The 19,807-nt window shown below is 40.7% G+C and overlaps 2 protein-coding genes, 1 long non-coding RNA gene and 1 other non-coding gene across 7 annotated transcripts in view; 2 read left to right on the forward strand and 2 right to left on the reverse strand.

Annotated features, from left to right (window-relative positions):
• The window catches only part of VDAC1 (voltage dependent anion channel 1), a 29,196-nt gene extending 25,340 nt beyond the window's left edge, over positions 1 to 3,856 (forward strand). For both annotated transcript variants that reach the window (XM_018050391.1, XM_018050392.1), the window contains exons 7-9: positions 119 to 269; positions 1,940 to 1,997; positions 2,914 to 3,856. In XM_018050391.1, the coding sequence (XP_017905880.1) occupies positions 119 to 269; positions 1,940 to 1,997; positions 2,914 to 3,005 (301 nt within the window). In that variant the 3' untranslated portion in view covers positions 3,006 to 3,856. The remainder of the gene's footprint in view (positions 1 to 118; positions 270 to 1,939; positions 1,998 to 2,913) is intronic.
• Positions 271 to 6,661, reverse strand: LOC102173557. Of its 3 annotated transcripts, none has more exons than XR_001295909.2 (3): positions 6,571 to 6,653; positions 4,018 to 4,303; positions 271 to 358 (listed from the first exon to the last, which is right to left on the reverse strand). It is a non-coding gene; the product is annotated as an uncharacterized LOC102173557 (long non-coding RNA). The 3 variants fall into 3 exon arrangements; XR_310153.3 differs by having other exon boundaries at positions 276 to 1,010; XR_001918306.1 differs by lacking the exon at positions 271 to 358 and having other exon boundaries at positions 3,528 to 4,303; positions 6,571 to 6,661.
• On the forward strand, positions 6,656 to 19,327 carry C7H5orf15 (chromosome 7 C5orf15 homolog). The gene is made up of 3 exons (XM_005682932.3): positions 6,656 to 6,858; positions 15,089 to 15,612; positions 17,851 to 19,327. Exons 1-3 carry the CDS (start codon positions 6,720 to 6,722, stop codon positions 17,980 to 17,982), a joined length of 795 nt encoding a protein of 264 aa, XP_005682989.1. The 5' UTR covers positions 6,656 to 6,719; the 3' UTR covers positions 17,983 to 19,327.
• On the reverse strand, positions 17,476 to 17,547 carry TRNAC-ACA. Its single transcript has one exon. It is a non-coding gene; the product is annotated as a tRNA-Cys (tRNA).

A 19,807-nucleotide genomic window follows, 5' to 3' on the forward strand; every position in this document is an offset into this window, starting at 1 on the left:
TTTGTGATCAGTTCAGTCCATTTACAACATTCCCATCCTCTGTCAAGACTTGATTGGCTTTGCCCAGCTCAGCCCCCCTTGCTAAGCTGCTTGGTATCTGTGCTGTGCTTATTTGCAGAAATGATGGAACAGAGTTTGGTGGCTCCATTTATCAGAAGGTGAACAAGAAGTTGGAGACTGCTGTTAATCTGGCCTGGACTGCAGGAAATAGCAACACTCGCTTCGGAATAGCAGCCAAGTACCAGATTGACCCTGACGCCTGCTTCTCGGTGGGTACCTGTGGGATCATGCATTGCTGAGACCCCACCTGATCCCTTGGGCTGATGGAGTTCCATGCTTCAGATAGTGATTCTTCTCACTGTGAAAGGGTTTACCATGAGTAAAACAATGAAAGTAATAGGACTTTCTGTACTTACTGTGGGTGCCAAACACTGTATGGAGCCTATTATATGTGAATTGCTGTATTTAGTTCTTATACAACCCATTTGAGATAGGTGCTGATTTAAAACTATTCCATCCATGTTTTCACAGATGAGGAACTGAAAGCTCAGAGCAGCTGAGTGACTTCCCCAAGGGCAGGCAGTTGCTAAGTGCTGGGGTTTGTGTTTGACCCAGAGTGCCTTGCTGTGGAGCCTCCTTCTCTAACCAGTCCCTAGTCCATGCTGCAGATTGTAAACCTTGAACCCAAGGTTTTAAATGTTTCTTTCCCCCTCAGTTTTCATTCTCCTGCCCTGCTCCTGTACTGCATATTAAGAAATCAGGTCCTCGTATTGACAGATTGGCCTCTTATCTTGCAGACCCCTGTAGCATAGCTCGTGGATCCTTGGGTTGCTGCAGTTTTTGCATTAAATCTTGTTGAGCTCATCTCTGTTGTCATAGGGCACTGCCAGCTGTAGCCCTTTTGGGGTAGAATGAGGAAGTCTCATGTTGCAGGATGCTTTCTGGGCTGGCTTGTGTAATTTACAGTCTCCTGAGATAGGAACTGAATTTGGCTTCTTTAAGGTTAGGCACTTTAAAACAAAGGAAAAGGGGCCATGTTATTTGGATGGCATGGGCAAAATGGAACAGCTAGATGGGGCACTGCCTGCCTGGAGGCCTTCCTTCCTGTTTTCTCCTGTGGGAGATGCCAGGTCTAAAAACAGCCATGTGAGCGGGAAAACATGTGCCCTGGTAGCTCTCGCTTTTGCCAGGACTCAATGTTCTCACAGCCTGAGCTTGCTCTGCTGACCTCTCACTTCCCAGAAAGGGGTCAGGGAGAGGCCTGGATTTCCCTACAACTCAGGCAGGAGAATAAAGGGAAAATTATTATTGACTCATTTGCTTTATTGATTATTAATCAGCACTCACTAAGTATAAGATTTAAGTCATTCTCCAGGAATTCTTTTGCTCCAAATATTCAGGCTTGTCTGTGCTGAATTTCCTTCATGTCATTATGGTTTTTATTTCTGTTTTTCATGAAGAGAAAATTCAAACAATGTTCTGCCACTTAACAAAAGCTTCATAACCTCATCAGATATTTGCTCTGTATTTCCTTATCGCAACAAGTAGATCTTGAAGAACTCTTTTATACAAGAAAGTCTTTCAGGTCTCTGGCCATAAGTGAAGGTGTTCTCATCTGCTCAAAAATATAGATATACTAAAAAATACAGATACACTCAGTATAAATGGAATTGGGCCACATACCATAAGGGATCAAATGTAAATAACAACTTCCCTTTAATTGAAAATTGTGTTATCCCTTTGTGTTACTTTCTGAGACCTAGTTCCTAAATTTAATATATTTCATATTGAATTTAATGAATCCTGTAAACAAAGAGGTCATGAAAAATATAATTTGATACTGAAATCCAGAGTTGGTTGGTTAAAAAGCTCTTACTCAGTTCGGAGACGGTAACATGAAGTATTTAACATTTTCACTCTTAACCTTTTCCTTGACTAGGCTAAAGTGAACAACTCCAGCCTGATAGGATTAGGATATACCCAGACCCTAAAGCCAGGTATGTATTGGTGAAATTAGTTGTCTTAAAATGTGGTGCTGGTTTTGCTGCTTTAGGTTAATTGCTTATAAATAACTGTACAGAACATTGTAAATGAGTGTATATCATTTTACAGTTGAATGTTTATAAAGGAGTGCTATCATTATAAAACATTTGGAGAACAGGAGAGGTGATAAGTAGGAGAAAAAAGGCCAAGCCTAACATATATTACATTTTTGAGTTATTTTCTTCCATTCTTTGTCCCAGTGTTTACCTAATACTTGATACTTATTTCCAGCAAGTTCTTTAAACCAGCCTGTTGATCATCCTCATTGTAAAACTGGTTTCCAGGTTTCTTCTGCAAAGATAGCTAGGCCAGTCCATCAAATTAATGTTACAGCTATAGGAAATAATACCACCTTGGGGTTAGTTTGGTTAAATTGGGGCTTAGATTACATGATGGGCAGAATCAAGCTATTCTAGAGAAAATAGCATTTAGTTGTGTGGGTGTGTATGTATCCATGTGTTTGTATCCGTGCTGTGAGTGGGAGCGTAAGACCTTGGAGTCTGATTCATGGCTAGGGTTTTGTTTCAGGGGGCTTTTGCTAAAGAAGTTTATTGCATGGTGCTGATTACAGCAGGGATATTGAGAGGATAAAGGAAAGCAGAGTCCCTTAAGTGGATTTGGGTGAGCTGTGGAAGAATCGTTGTTGTTTTATCAGCCCATCCTAGGCTGCCTAGTCATTAGTCAGATGGTGTTGAGTAACGGGGATTGAAGGGCCCTGTGGTTTTGCTCCTGCTGGTCACACACGGCTGGAACAGGGTTTGAACCTGATGTGGTGTCTCCAGTGTGCTGCAGTGACCCTCCTGAGCTAACCTTTCTTCTCCTTTCTTTTCTACCTCTCTCTTCCCTTCCTCTCCCTGATTTCTCCTGCAGGTATCAAACTGACACTGTCGGCTCTGCTGGATGGCAAGAATGTCAATGCTGGTGGCCACAAGCTTGGTCTAGGACTGGAGTTTCAAGCATAAATGAATACTGTACAATCGTTTAATTTTAAACTATTTTGCAGCATAGCTACCTTCAGAATTTAGTGTACCTTTTAATGTTGTATGTCTGGGATGCAAGTATTGCTAAATATCATGTTAGACTTCCAGGTTAAAGATGATTCAGCTTTAGGGTGTTACCCTTTCAGAGGTACAGAAGAAACCCAATTTCAAAAAAGGTCCTTTCAGCTGTAGACTTGGTGGGGAGCTTGCTGGCCCCATGAGATGTCAGGTTTCTTTTTTACCTAGAAATGGCTGCAAGTGAAAGCTGATAATTTGCAGGCACTTTGTAAATTCCTATTGAGTCATCGAATGAAATTGTAACTTCCTGAGAATTGAACCTTGGTTTCCTACCCTAATTGATTGAGGAGAGGCTCTTTGTTTGATGGTGTGTACAAACTTAACTGAAAGGGACTTTTATAGGCAGGGACTTTTTCCACCTCCATCCATCACCTCTTTTACACAAAAAGTAGTCTGCAGGGTGTGGTAGCTGTTTCTTTTGTGCCATTTTGGGGTGGAGAAGTTGTGATGAAGCCAATAATTCAGGACTTAATTCCCTCTCATGTTGTGGTTTTTTTGCCCTTGCACCAGAGTATGAAATAGCTTCTAAGAGCCCCAGCTGCAAGCTGGCAAGAGTCTCTGTGACTGTAATCACATGGTGACAACACTCAGAATCTAAATTGGACTTCTGTTGTATTCTCGCCACTAAAGTTTATTTTTTAGCAGTTTAATGGGTACATTTTAGAGTTCCATTTTGTGTGGAATTAGATTCTCCCCGTCAAATGCTGTAATTAACATCACTTAAAATAAAACTTGAATAAAATATTGAAACCTTATCCTTCTTTGGTTGTCTTTATTAATAAAAGTGTAAATAAACAGGGCTTATGTTTATCTTGTTTCTCAGCCTCTTGCTGTGGTTATGTGTGTGTGATATTTTTGGTTTTCTATTGCTGCATAACAAATTACCACAAATTTAGTGGCTTAAAACAATACTTACTTATTTCACAGGTATGTCAGTCAGAAGTCTAAGCACTAGTACCTGGGCTCTCTTAAGATTCTCACAGTGGTGAAATGAGGATGTCAGCCAAACTGTGTCTTCATCTTGGGCTTGGGGTCTTCTTCTAGGCACATATGGTTGTAGCAGAATTCAGTTTTCTTTAGTTCTAAGACAGTGGTTTCTATTGATATTTCTTTGCCAGCCATCAGCTAGGGGCTGCTTCAGCAAACACAGACCATCTGCATTCTTTGCCACGTGATCTTCGCCATTTTGAAAGCTGGAACCGCTGGAACAGAAAAATTTCACCAGCAAATCCTTGCCACACTTCTTATTTCCTCCAAAAGAGCCCAAACACCTAATTCTCAAAAAATTTTATTTTTAAAATTAAGATATAATTGGCATATAACATTATGTTAGTTTCAGGTGTACAACAAATGATTTGATATTTGTATGTATTGTGAAATAATCACCATACCTGGATGTCCAGTTAACATCCATTACTTGTACAGAATTGTTTTTTGCTTGTGATGAGAAGTTTTCTTTTCTTTTTTTTAATGTTTTTATTTATTTATTGGACATGTGGCATGTGGGATCTTAGTTCCCCAACCAGGGATCAAACCCATGCCCCCTCCATTGGGAGCTCAGAGTCTTAACCACTGGACCACCAGGGAAGTCCCTGATGAGAAGTTTTAAGACCATTAATTATGGTCACATTACATTATGGTACGTTACATCCCCATAACTATTTTATAGTGTCCTAATCCTTTCAAGGGCTCACCTGATTAGGTCAGGTCCACTGAGGATAGTCTCCCATTAAAGTCAACTGTCCACATAGCATAACCTAATCACAGGAGTGCTAGCTCACATTCACCTGTGCCTCCCAAAGGCAGGGGATCATATAAAGGTATGGATCACCGGGGATGGATTCTGCCATATGTATTTAAAAATAACATGTGGACTTCAAGCATTTACAAAACATGAATAGAATAGTAACTCTGCATGTGTATTACTCAGCTTCATCAAATGTAAACTTTTTTCCTATTCAGCGATAAATGGTTTTAGGCAGAATTCCCTTTTATGGATGTTTGGAAGTGGCAATTCCAAACAGGTATCAGATTTACTTTTAGCAAACTGGTCACCCCAAACCTGCTGGCCTCAGTATTTGTCATATTTCATTAGGTTCATAAAGACCTGCAGCTATTTCAAAGAGAACTTTGTTAAATGTGTTCAGAGACTGTGGTGCATAAAGCTTGTTGGGTACATCCAGTCAGATGCTAGGGACAGTAATGATATTTTGAAAGGTACAAAGGGCTCTCTGAGCGAATATTTTCCATCTGTATATTGTCTGTTGCATGCAGCATGTCAGAATATTGTGCAAAATGCCCTGAGTTCATGATACACCAGTAGAACTGAAACAATCTAGTACGGGGACAAAGGAACAAAGGGGACAAAAAAGAGGACTGAAGGTGTTTATTACAGGAAAAAGGCTTGATTAAGCCCGAATCTCCCAACATGCAGATGCTACAATTGAGACTTATTGGTAAAACTGAGTGATGGTTTTTGTACTCACAGAGGGAAAGCTCTAGGGGAACTTGGGAGGACTTTGAACCCTGGCTACCCTGAAAGTTTTGCAATAAGGGTACCATTCAGTCTGTTTGGGCTTGTGGCTGGCTTGGGGAAATGAATAGATGAATGACCTTTTAGTTTTCTTAACACAGAGTTTGTGTGTTTCCAAGCGGTCACCAGGGCCAGATAAATGTTAAGGGAAACCAGATTCAGGAGAACACAGGCCCTCTCTCCTCAGAGAGGCAGCTCAGCTGTATACGGGGGGAAGAGCAAGCTTCTTAGGGAATCATGGAGACCCGAGTGGAGAAGCTGTGGGGTAAAATAAATGTCTTGTTTCATGACACGATTTTCCTGTAAATCAATCAAATGTAATTTTATGACCTGAAGCCTACACACATTTATTAAGAAACCATTCTCAGAACACACAGACCACAGCATTATGGCTGGGGCCTCAAGGGAACTTCTGGAAGCTTCTAAATTTGCATTTTCATATACTGGGGGTTTTAAGTTACAGGATTTAAAAACAGAAGCTTACTCCTCTTTCCTAGCCCACTTCTCTGCTTTTCCTTCATAATACCTTTACCATTATATAGTATGTATTTTACACTGTAGCCTCCCTCACAAGAAAAGAAATTCTACAAAGGTGGGGAGTTTCTTTCAGTGCTGTATACTGAAATATGAGGAGGTGCTAAGTATTTGTTGAAGTAATAAATGGTTATGGGGAAAGGTAAAAAATAAAACATTAACCTAAAATTCCACCACCCATTCTTAATATTTATGTTTCCTTTGCCTTTGGGAGGAGGAGGGCAGTTACTTCTCTTTTGGGATCACTCTATTACGAAGCTGAATACTTATAAAAATTTTCTAAAACAATTAGCTGTATAGTAGCCCATCACGTGAGAGAGAGAGTCTTCACACCTTACAAATTACATCCTTAGTTTGCAGCCGACTTTGAGGTGCTCCCCCTTGCCCCAAATCCCACTGTACCTCTCCTTTCTCGTTTCCAGAACTCCATTCCTGGCCGCGGCGTCATCACGCTGGGACGCAAACGCCTACGGACGCCGCGATGCTTTACGCAATGTCTGACGTCACGACGCAGAGCCTAGCAACCGCGCAGGCTCGGGGCCGAGACCGTTATGGCTGCCGCCGCCCGGAGAAGGATGAGCGGCGCCGAGCAAGCAAATCTGCTGCCCAGGCCAGGTGTCCAGGTCCCCGGAGGGCTGGCGCGGCCGCTGGTCCTGGCCCTCCTGCTTGCATCCGCCATCATGCCCAGTGGTAAAGGGGGCGCGGCGGCAGGGCGGGCGCGGGAAGACGGTGCGGGCCCCGGCGCGGAACGCCAAGACGGCCCCCCCCAGGGAACGGGCGATTCCGAGTGCCCGGAGCAGGTGGCGGTATCAATAGGGGCAGGGTCTCTACAGCCCTGGCGAGGCTGTCTGAAGGGGTCTGTGAAGGTAGGGTCTTTAAGAGGCCTCAGAAGTGGGCTTGAAAGCTCCGGGCACTCGGGCAGCTAGTGTGTAGATGGGCGGGGAAGGAGGAGTGGCCGTGGTGTCGAGAGAGTCTTGAAGAATGGGTTGCTACAGAGAATGGCTGTGCTACGGTCTCCAAAATTCCTTGGAGGTGTGGAGTAAAAAAACAAAAAACACAACGCACAACTGTAAGAGCTGTGAGTTGAGTTTATAATGTCTTACTAAAGGTTGTAGCGGGCGGAGCCAGCTTTTCAGTTCTGAGCAATTGTTCGAAGAGGTCGAGAGAGGAGCCCGAATATATATGAAAAAAATTTTTTTTTTTTTTTGCTGGGACATGTAGTCGAACATCAAAAAATTATTGCTAATAACAACAGACCTGAAGGTTATAATTCTAGTACTTTTCTCTATATGGGAAGACACAGGAATCTGGGGTTATTGAAGTTTTTCCTTAAAGAGGCATTTCCTTAGATAGGACCCGTATATCAAGGCAGAATACTTCATCCTGTTTTTCTGTCCTGAATTCCCCTCAGGCCCACTGTGATGGGTACTTGCAGTGACTAATGGCTTGATTCTTGTGGAACTGGAATGGCACACAGCTTCTTTTTTTCTTTATAGAGATGGGAGGTTAGGAGGGTCTAGAAGAGAGGACCGAGGGGAGAGGTGCTGAAGAGTTTAGAAGGTGTGGTATCCAGAGAGAGTCCCTAGGTCAGGGGTTGGTGCCCAGGGGTTTAGCTGGGCCAAGGGACGGTGAGATCAGCCATAAAGACGAAGGTGGTTAGGGGTAGTGACTGGACTGAGCTGATGGAATATTTTGGAGAGCAAAAGGGAAAAGAACTATCTTTGAGTACTGTTGCCTCTCTGAGGACTGGGAGGTTCTGGTGCTTGGTAAAGAGCCAGAATGCTAGAGTGTTGGACTTCTGAGGGGCTTAGGAGGACAGGAGTTCTGGGACAAGTGAGACTCTTTGTAAACATAGTCCCCCTTCTCTGTGTCCCTCTGTGTCCTAGATAGCCCTGCTTCATTTTGATGAATCTGTAGGATTTAAGCGTTTCTTTTTTAGTTTTTTGAGTCATGATTGACATATTAGTTTCAGGTGTACAGCATAATAATTTGATGTTTGTATACAGAGGTCACCACAGTAAGTCTAGTTGCCATCCAGCACCCTGCATCGTTAACAAAAATTTTTTTTCTTATGATGAGGACTTTGAAGATTTACTTTCTTAGCAACTTTCCAGTATGCAGTATTATTAATTATGGTCACCATGCTGTACATTGCATCTGCATGCCTTATTTAATTTATAATTGGAAGTTTGTATCTTTTGATTCCTTTCACCTCCACTCTCTCCCCCTGCCTCCCCCACCATTTTGTTTTCTGTATCTATGAGTTTAGCTTTTTTGTTTTGTTTTTTAAATGCCACATGTAAATGAAATCATGATATTTGTCTTTCTCTTACTGACATATTGCACTTTAGTGTAATGCCCTGAATATCCACTCACGTTGTTGCGGATGGCAAGATTCCATTCTCTTATGTCTGAATGATAATTCATCCTGTATATATACCTCAATTTCTTTATCCATTCGTTGATTCATGAGCTCCTTGGTTGTTTCTGTATCTTGGCTATTTTAAATAATGCTACATGATTAAGTACTCCTTTTCTTAGAAATGTTACATTGTTAATCAAAATATTGAAGGCCTTATTGAGAAATGAAACCTGTAAACCATGTTCTGAGACTTGGGAGGAACAAATGCACTAATAATTTATAATGCATTTAAGCAGTATCTTGTGTAGTAGCTCCTTTTTATTTTCAGGCCGAGGCACAATCCTTATGCCTAAATCTTTTCTGAGTTCAGATGAAAAACAGTATGAGTAGGATAGTGTTCACTTACTTGCCAGCGGGTCTGTCTAGCCATACATTCCTCTACTACAGTGCTGTGATTACTTACTTGGGTTTCCCCTGCAGGACTGAGAGTGTGTGGACCACCGTCCCAGAAGTGTTTGTAAGTCTGGGGAAGGACTGTGGTCCATTTTCCTAAGGTCCTTTCATAGCTAGTAAATAAGGGGGATTTCTCCTGTTGATGCAAGTGTTCCTGTTCCTAAAGTACTTAAGTAGCATGGTTGTTTTGGTCATTTAATCATCTAAGAAAAAACTGACATGTAAACATTTATATTTCTTGCTGGAATGCTAAAGATATATGGTTTAGGGGTACATGTAGCTGGTAACTATAGTTTCAGAAACAACTTTTTGAAAGATGGTTGAAAATCTTCTGACATGTGCTTTTAATAGGGAGGCAGCTCCTTGCAGTACAGTGTAGCATGTGTAGAACTTTGGCTAATACAAATGTTCTTTGTAAGTGTACCTTAGGGTAGAGTGATTTCAAAACAGTTACTCTTGTCAGAAGAAAATGGAAGTCTAGCTAGAATGTACTGAGTTTCGAACTTCAAGTAACCATAAAATGTTAGGAAGTTGCCATATCAGTTTTATTTAAACTTGTTCCATGTTAGATTTCTTAAACTTTCAGTGCTTGCTTGGGTGTATTCTTGGCAATCTCTGAGACTTTTTTAGTTTTATATGTTTGTTTTGATGAATTAAAAAAAAACTAATGTAAGCATTATTTTGGATTATGGGATACTCACTGTAGGACCAGGTCTGCCATGCTATTTCAAAAATGCCTGCTTTCTACGTTCTGCCATCATATTGCTCCCAGATGTTGCCTTAATTTATTTAATATGTAATGTATTCAATTTTTAAGGCATTGTTTCTCAGAATTCAATGTGTGAATGAATTCTCAGAGAAATATTGATACAGTGTAAGGAAGTTTTTAAAAAGGGACCAGTAGAAGAGAAATTAAAAACTTTTTATTTTTAAAAAGTTAACTTTTAACTAGAGAGATAATATCAAATAGGGAAGGGTAGAGATGGAACATATATTTAGAAATCTAAAGTTATATACATATATGCTGCTGCTGCTGCTGCGTCACTTCAGTCGTGTCAGACTGTGCGACCCCATAGACGGCAGCCCATCAGGCTCCACTGTCCCTGGGATTCTCCAGGCAAGAACACTGGAGTGGGTTGCCATTTCCTTCTCCAGTGCATGAAAGTGAAAAGTGAAAGTGAAGTCACTCAGTTGTATCTGACTCTTAGATACCCCATGTACTGCAGCCCACCAGGCTCCTCCGTCCATGGGATTCTCCAGGGAAGAGTACTGGAGTGGGGTGCCATATATATATATGTAAACTTGAACAAGTAAATCTGTGAAGTCAGAGTTACCACTTTGTTCTGAATACATGTCATAGCTGACTGGGTCAGCCTCTTTTCTTTGAAGGAGTGGTGGTCCAGAAGGTTGATCTAATTTACATCAGATGTTTCAGATGAATTCCAAGTTTGTTTTCTTGAATGTAACGTGTAGTGTTTTTTATTGTTTGGATGCACTGCAGGGCATGCAAGATCTTAGTTTCCCAACCAGAGTTCAAACCGTGCCCCCTGCAGTGGCAGCACAGAAGCTTAACCACTGGACCACCAGGGAAGTCCTAATTTCCACATTTTTGCTCCTTGAACAATATTTATTAACTCTACTCCTACCTGGAGCTTCCCTGGTAGACTCCTACCTGATGCTGGTATCTGAGTTACAACAACAAATAGGGTGATGTTGGAGATATCCTTAGAAGAGTCAGTGGGGATTTACCTGGCTGAGAACTATGAGAAAGGTTTTTGAGAGGGTGTGGCACAGACGTTAAAGCGTCTGTCTGCATTACAGGAGACCCAGGTTCAATCCCTGGGTTGGGAAGATTCCCTGGAGAAGGAAATGGCAGCCCACTCCAGTATTCTTGCCTGGAAAATCCCATGGAGGGAGGAGGAGCATGGTAGGCTACCGTCCATGGGGTCGCAAAGAGTCGGACACGACTGAGCGACTTCACTTTCACTTTCAGTAGGTACAGAAACAGTACTTGGGAAGCAGTGTAGGATTTGTGGAGAGAGTTGGGTCAAGAGCATGTTCAGTAAGTGTTTATTGAATGCCTGCTATCTGTTAAGTAGGCAGTGGGGATAGAATAGTTTGGAAGATTAGTAAGAGGTAATAGCATTGAGATAATGGGGACCAGATCATATAGGAGTTTATAGGCTGTTATAAAGGCTTTGAATTTCACTTTTGAGAGAAACGGAGAGCTACTAGGTGGTTTTAAGCAGAGCAGTAACATCATTTAGCATAAGGTTTTACAGGGTGACTGGCTGTTGAGTGGACACTGGGGATTATAGTAGAAGCAGGCAGATCATTTAGAAAACTACTGTAGTAATCTAGGTGGAATGATGGTGGCTTGGATTAGGCAGTAGCAATGGAGAGGTGAAAACTCTTCAAATTCTCCATACATTTTGAAGGTAGGGTAACAGAGTGGATGTGGAGTGTTAAAATAATGACCGCAAGGCTTTAGGCTTGAACAACAGAGAAATGGAGTTGTCATAACTGAGAAGGAGACTGTAGATAGAACAGGGTTTTTTTGTTGTTGTTTCTTTGTCTTCTCTTTTCGGAGTGGGGAGTGAAAATTCATGTCTTTAACCTTTTCATCTTGAAATAATTGTAAATTCGCTTGCAGTTGTAAAAAAATAAAGTACAGAAATTCTGTGTACCCTTTACCCAGTTTTTCTCAGTGATAGTACCCTGCAAACCTGTAGTGCAGTAGACACTGATATTGATGCAGTCAAGATGCAGAGCACTTCCATCACCGTAAGGACTTCTTCTGTGGCTCTTTAAAGTCACCCTCACTTTTCCCCTAGCCCTACTCCCTCCTGAATTCCTGGCAGCCGCTAATCTTTTCTATTTCTGTAATCTTGTCATTTTGTGCATGCAACGTATGGAATCATATAATATGTAGCTTTTGGGAGTTGGCTGGTTTTACCTAGTATAATTCTTGGGAGATGCATCTGAGTTGTTTCATGTGTCAATAGTTTGTTCCTTTTTATTGCTGAGTAATGTTTCTTGGCATGTATGTGTACTTCAGTTGTTAACCATTCATCTATTGAAGGACATCTGAGTTGTTTCCAGTTTTTGGCTATTGTGAATAAGGCTGCTATAAACATTTATGCAAAGATTCTTATGTGAACATAAGTGTTCGTTTCTCTAGGGTAAATGCCCAGGACTGTAACTGCCGGGTCATGTGGTGGTCGCACATTTAGTTTAAGAAACTGCCAAACTGTTTTCTGAAATGGTTGTCACATGTTATGTAGCCATAGCAAAATGTGAGTGATCTTGTTACCCTGTGTCCTTGCCAACATTTGACATGGTCATTATTTTTTATTTTAGCCATTCTGATAGGTGTATGATGATATCTCATTGAGATTTAACTTGCATTTTGGTAGTGGTTAGCATCTTTTCATGTACTTGTTTGCCATCTGTATACTCTTTTTGGTGAAATGTCTCTCTATGTCTTTTGTCCATGTTCTAATTGGGTTGTTTGCTTTTCACTTTTGAGTTGTCATAATCCTTCATGTATTCTGGATACTAGTCCTTTGTTGGGTATGGGGCTTACAGATACTTCTTCCACTTGGTAGCATGTCTTGTCTTCCTCACGAAAGTCTTTCACTGAACAAAAGCTTTAAAATTTTGACGGAATCCAGTTTATGGGTTTTCCTTTTATGTATTGTGTTTTTGGTCTAAGAATTTATCTAGTCCACGATTCTGAAGATTTTGTTGGAGGTCTTTTCCTAAAATCTGTGTAGTTTTTTTAAAAAAAATGATTATTTTAATGGATTTATGTAAGCTTTGGTGGTGGTGGGTCCTCGCTGCTGCGTGTGGGCTTTCTCGGGTTGTGGTGTGTGGGCTTCTCTCGTGGGGCACAGGCTCCAGGCGCGTGGGCTGAGTAGTTGAGGCACATGGGCTTAGCTGCTCCACGGCACGTGGGGTCTTCCTGGACCTGGGATTGAACCCATGTCCCCTGCATTTGGAGCTGGATTCTTATCCAGTATACCACCAGGGAAGCCCCTAAAATCTGTGTAGTTTTACATTTAAACTTGTGATCCATGTTTTAGTTAATTTTTGCAAAAGGTGTGAGTCTTAGGCCAAGGTTAATTTAGCTTGTTAGATTACATTGATTTTTGAGTATTGAGGCGATCTTGCATCTCTGAAATAAACCTTATTAATCATGGAGTATGATTTTATATATCGGTGATTTCTTTTTTCTTTTTTTGGTTGTTCCACGTGGTTTGTGGTATCTCAGTTTCCCAGCCAGGGATTGAACCTGGGCAGTGAAAGCTTGGACTCCTAACCACTAGGTCACCAGGGAACTTTATATTGCTGGTTTCTATTTGTTAATATTTTGTTAAGAATTTTTGCATTTCTGTTCATGAAGGATACCAATATGTGATTTTCTTTTTCTGTAGTGCCTTTGGTTTTGGTTTCAGGAGCTTCATAAAAGGAATCATGAAGTGTTCCTCCACAGGTCTCTGGAGGAGGTTGTATAGAATTGATGTTAACTCTTTATTAAACATTTGGTAGAATTCTCCAGTGAAATTTTCCAGTGAATTCTCCATTCTCATGTGGGCTAGGATATTTAATTTTGGGGAATTTTAAAATTAAGAATTCAGTTTCTTTAATAGTTAAAGGGCTAGTCAGATTATGTATTTCATATGTGGTAAGTTGTACTTTGGGTTTTTAAGATTCTGGTCTTAAACTTTCTCTTTTAGTTGCTTTTCATGACATTGCTCTGACAGGGGAGGTGGGGGTTGGTGCACATTACTTGCAGTTAAAGCTAGACACCTAGGGTCTCTGCTTGATCTGCGTTGAGCCTTAAGGACAGTGGTGGTCCTGGTAGCTCTGGGCAGAGGTGGGAGTTTCGGCTCCTCTTGTTGCCTGCACTGATGTGTTGGTGGGGACAGCCTCGTTACTGCTGGGCCATGGCTAAAGTCTTGACTGTCCACTAGGCCTCCTCTGACACATCCTTCTATGGAGGTGAAGGGGCACCTCAGTGCAGCTTGGTCACGGGGTAATCTAGCTTCCCCACTTGGTCTTTGCTGTGAGTGGAGAGTGGTGCTCTTTGGAGAGAGTAAGAGCAGTCGTCTAAAAGTTTTCTTTCTTGCTAGGCTGCCTCTCTCCTGATCTTCTGGCAAGAGAGCAGGCTTTTTTGGGGGCCTGTTTTGTCCATACTCTTGGGTGTTTCCAGGTTACTGCATTCTTCAGCTCCAACTCTGGAATACATGAGGTAAAAAGAAAATTCGGGATAGTCAACTCTGGGTTGTTTCTCAGGTCCTGAGGTCTCTGATCGCTCTGCCTTATTCTTTCCACCTTTCACTGTTGTGTTATTTTCTATGTTATTTTCTAGGAAGAGTTTTATTTGTTTTTAGTGGGAAGAATAGGGAAAATTACATTTACTCCATCTTCCTAGCAGTGAAAGTCAGAATTTCATTTTGAACCTGTTAATTTGAATGACAAATCTAAGTGGACATGTCGGGTAGACAGTTGGACTTCTGAGCTGAGAGTTCTGGTAGTTTGTGGACCTTCTCTTTTGAGGGCTTCATTTTTCTGAGATAAGTCAGGAAGCTATATTAGCCTTTGACAATGAGGAGAACAGAAAAGGTTTTAGAAGTTTGAGGACAGAGCAAACTGTGAATGGTCTACTAAGAGAGTAGAAGGGTAAACAGGCTAGGAAAACACAGTATAATTGCTGAGAGTGTAACATGTGCATCTGAATTTGGGTGTTGCATTTAAAATGAAATAAAAAAATGAAAAATAGAAAATGAAATATTCATCAGATAACAGTTGCCTTGCCAGATAGTAAGAACTTAAGCAGCATAAGAGACCTGTTGCATTTCATAGCCTGCCACCGTAAGAAAAAGAAAGAACAGAGAGGGATCTGACTTTAGGTCACGATGGCAAAGTCCATACAGCGCTTGTGCCCCCTGTTCTAATTTCACAAAGGTTGGATTTCACTACCGGCAGAACAGAAAGGTGACTAATCCTAGTTTAGTGAAAAATAGAGGTGTATTTCCTTTTAGCTTGGTGCAGATAAATTTGGAGATTTCAGTGTAACATTTCTTTCTTTACTTGTTTTAGTTCAATTACAGATTGAGTCATTGAGCCAGCCCGTACTCAAGTCAGATGTTTCTACTCCAAATACGAATGCTTTAACAAATGAAAACCAAACCACACCTGCTTTCCAAACCAGCACCACTCTCCCTCCCACAACTAGTACAGAAAAAAGTGGAGTGGCGTCCGTGTCCCCTCATCCCTTGCCTACTACTTCTCTGTCCCAAGAGGAAGGTGATAACAATGAAGATCCTAGCATAGAGGAGGAGGATCTTCTCACACTGAACAGTTCTCCGTCCACTGCCAAAGACACTCTGGACAACGGGGATTACGGAGAACCAGACTATGACTGGACCACCAGCCCCCGGGATGATGAGTCCAGTGAAGCCTTGGAAGAAAACAGGGGCTACGTGGAAATTGAACAGTCAGAGAGACCTTTTAAAACCCCACCCTCAAATATAGAAGAGGAAGATAGCCATTTCTTTTTCCACCTTATTATTTTTGCTTTTTGTATTGCTATTGTTTATATTACATATCACAACAAAAGGAAGGTAAGTTTGAGATTTTTTCACCCCCTCTAGTTGCCCTCTGTTGTCTCAGTCATACTTCTTGTTGATGCTTTCGCTTATTCAGAGGTTTTTTTCCCTCTTTTAGTCAGGTTTCAGTTGATGGTAAAATATTGTGGTATCTCATCAGCTTGTATGTCTGTGTGGATTTTTAACAAATGACAGAATACTTTACTGCATGTGAATGAGTGAGTGAAAGTTGCTCAGTCATGTCTGACTCTTTGCGACCCCCATGGACTATGCAGTCCATGAAATTCTCCAGGCCAGGGTACCGGAGTGGGTAGCCTTTCCTTTCTCCAGGGATCGAACCCAGGTTTTCCACATTGCAGGTGGATTCTTTACCATTTGAACCACAAGGGAAGTCCAAGAATACTGGAGTGGGTAGCCTATCCCTTCTCCAGTGGACCTTCCCAACCCAGGCATTGAACCGGGGGCTTCCCTGGTGGCGTAGAGGGTAAAAGCATCCGCCTGCAATGCGGCAGACCTGGGTTCAATCCCTGAGTCGGGAAGATCTCTGGAGAAGGAAATGGCACCCCACTCCAGCACTGTTGCCTGGAAAATCCCATGGACGGAGGAGCCTGATAGGCTGCAGTCCATGGGGTTGCAAAGAGTCGGACACGCCTGAGTGACTTCACTTTCACTTTCTCCTGCATTGCAGGCAGATTCTTTACCAACTGAGCTATCAGGGGAGCCTACTACATGTGCTTTTTAAAAAAAGAAGCCAATTGATTTTGAGCAAAACCAAAGCCCCGATGATTTTTTTTAAAGGTTTTATGTCTTAATTTGGTATTGCACCTTCATTGGGAGTGCTTGTGGAGAGAGATGTTAATTTAGGACTTATGATTTATTTACATTGAAGTTAATGTTATTTTGATAACTTTTTCCCCTGGTTGTTAAAGTATTAGATGTCTTTTTTAGGGACGCAGAAAAATGTAGAAAAGAAAATATAAGCTACTACCCAAAGCTGAGCATTATAAACATTTTGGTATATTTCTGGCTTGTAAATGTGTGTATGATTCAGATATATATGTGTATGCTAATAATTTTTAAATGAACTTGACTTCATATATAGTTTTATATCTTGCCTTTTACCTAACAAATTATGAGCATTTTTCGTATTATTAATATTCTTTAAAAACATGATTTAATTGCTATATGATTTAACTTTTTCCTGTTGAGTATTCAGGTTGTTTTCAATTTTTGATCCAGAAATAATAATCTGATTATTAGTAGTAGTGTAGGACGTGCTGTACTGACATTGGTTTGTTGGATGACATGAGGCAGAGGAGCATAAATAGGACTGCATGGATAATTCAGTGTGAGGGTTCATCTGGGGGCTCTGCAGTCCCTGAGCTAAACAGTTAAACTTTTTAAATACTTAAAGGGAAATCAAACACAGTGTCCTTTTCAATACTTCCTGCCAGGAAATCTCAGTTCTTGACTTTTGTAACTTGCTTTGTGATTCCGAGCACCCACCTCCCCTTTAGGACGTTGATTTTCTCACCGGCAAAAATGATACGGAGGTAATTTCAGAATGCCTTCCAGCTCCTAGAGTCAGTGATTCTAATATCTCATTTTTGGTTTTGCGTTGGTTTATTTGCGGTTCATTGGTCTCTCACTAGCTCTGTATTTGTAGGTGGATGGAACTTTGAATGCCAGTTATGTTTTATTCCACTGTTCAGTGTTGGACCATCTCTATTACAAACGCCTAAAGAAAGAAAGGGAAGGTGCTCAGTCATGTCTGACTCTTTGCGACCCTGTGGACTGTAGCGTACCAGGCTCCTCCGTCCATGGGATTTTCCAGGCACGAGTACTGGAGTGGGTTGTCATTTCCTCCTCCAGGGGATCTTCCCGACCCAGGGATTGAACCTGGGTCTCCTGCATTGTAGGCAGATGCTTTACCATCTGAGCCAGCAGGGAAGCCCTAGGGACTTAAACACCTAAGGGACTTGTTAAACAGGTGGGTTCCTGGACTCCACTGCTATCTATTAGCTCATCCCTGAAGAGAGAGGCCAGGAATCAGTCTTAACAGGGACTTCTGTACACATTAAAATGTTAAAAGCACTGTTTCAGCTTATTTACAAGATGGAAAACAAAATAGCCCTTTTGTTGTTGACATTTTACTTTTGTGTTTGGGAACCTAGGAGACAGTTATTTCAGTTATAAAAACTTTTAGCATGTCCTCTATTTTCTCTTTTGAATATCTGATTTGTTTTATTCCAGATTTTCCTTCTGGTTCAAAGCAGGAAATGGCGTGATGGTTTTTGTTCCAAAACAGTGGAATATCATCGTCTTGACCAGAATGTTAATGAAGCAATGCCTTCTCTGAAGATTACCAATGATTATATATTTTAAAGCACTGTGATTTGCATTTGCTTATTATGTAATTTTATTTGCTTGACTTTTTATATGATATTGTGCAGATGTTTGCCATTGGCAGTTCATACTTAAATGGGAGGTGGGCCTCTCTTTATTTTGCCTTGGTGCTTTGGAAATTAAGTATCATGAACAAGGAGTATATAATTTTTTATCTATGTTTTTAAAGGTGAATTCAATCAGGTGTCCAAAATGTGGAGCTAAGTGTTACCTGTTAGTTTTTTATTGTTTTAGATTTCTTTATTGTACTTCTTCTGGAAGTGTTAGTAATGCTTCTTAAAAAAAATCCCAAACTTATAATTAAATTCTAACTCATCTGATATTGCTGACTCAGATTCTCTTTCTGCCATCCAAATACTGTTTCTTAAGCACACATTTCTTTGTGCTGTCGAACTGTAATCTACAAGGATGTATGTAATAATGCTTTACATATAAGTAACATTTTTTTCTTCCAGCACTCTCTGCTTTGGATATTTTTGGATAATTTATGTATAATTTATTATTGCTCATTCTGACCACGATTTTAAGTAGCACATTAATAAATGTGTCTAAAAATTCTGGCAATAGAGACTCTGCAGTTTGCAGTAGACGTAAATAAGATGTTATAGATAGCTTTTTTGCTTTGAATTACTGAATTAAATTTAGAGGTAGAAATTGTTGTGAACTATTAAATACACGTACAATTGCTTTTACTTAGCAATTGATTGTAGCACGGGTTCCTCCAAGCTTTCAAGCAAGGGGCAGAGTTTAAAATTATATCATATTTGTTCACTTGCTTATTTTTTATAGTAAGTTTGAATGAATTTTAGGAGACATTGTAATTTAAATAATATTGGCTCTAGGGCTTTCAAATTAAAATTATACCTGTTTGTATACATAAAGGCTGTATATGTACACTGACTCTTTCTCCCTTTGTGTTTGGTTTCTTGTTCTTTTTTAATAGCAACTGGAAATTACTTACTATATTTAATTTTGACTTGTCTTTCTATCATAAGGAGTTGATCAGTATGTAAATATATGATTTGAAACATAGTTGACTTATAGGTGTCACAACAATTTTTTAGAAAACATAACCCCTAATATATGTTAAACGCCACTCACAAAACCCAGGTGAGCTAGTGGGCATATGGTTTGTGTAGAGATGGAAGAGGCAGGGTAGGCCATCCTTTCTCTTGGGTGGACAGTTTACTGTTTGAGTAAGGAAGGGAGGCACACTGGAAGTACACCTGAACTGTTCTTGCAGTAATTTTTTTCATATCTGAAATTGTATTATTTAATATTTTGAATAAGATTTTAAAAAATAAATGGCAAAGATATAAATTCATGATTTTATGAGCGTGTTTCATTTTAATGATGCGTCCTTCACTGGGTGGTGATAGATGGGTAGTGTATCTTTGGGAGGAAAAAAAAAGAAAATGTATTAGCTTGCTTTTGTTCCTTTTAACACTGGGACCCTGCTTCTGTGAATTCCACATAACATTTCTAGATCCTACTTTAGATCTAGTTTATGGCCATGTACTGTGGTTCATTGAAAACCATAGCAAAGCACGATTGCAAACAAAAGTAAAGCAGCTCAATCAGTGTGCTGCGCTTCTGGCATCCCGCTTCCTTGTCTTCCTGTTGAAGCCTCTCCCATCCTGGAGGATTGCCCCCCCTTAGTGGATCTGGGGTCTTTGGTGCTTCCTGATGGCACAGTCTTTGCTACCCATGTCCCAGTGTTGCAATCAAATAGCCTCTGACTTGGATCCTCAGATTGTACATTGATCAAAAATGCTTCCAGTGTCTTACTAAGGCACCCAAGTTA

This window comes from Capra hircus, chromosome 7 (genome assembly GCF_001704415.2).
Source record: "Capra hircus breed San Clemente chromosome 7, ASM170441v1, whole genome shotgun sequence".
Taxonomy (NCBI): Eukaryota; Metazoa; Chordata; class Mammalia; order Artiodactyla; family Bovidae; genus Capra; species Capra hircus.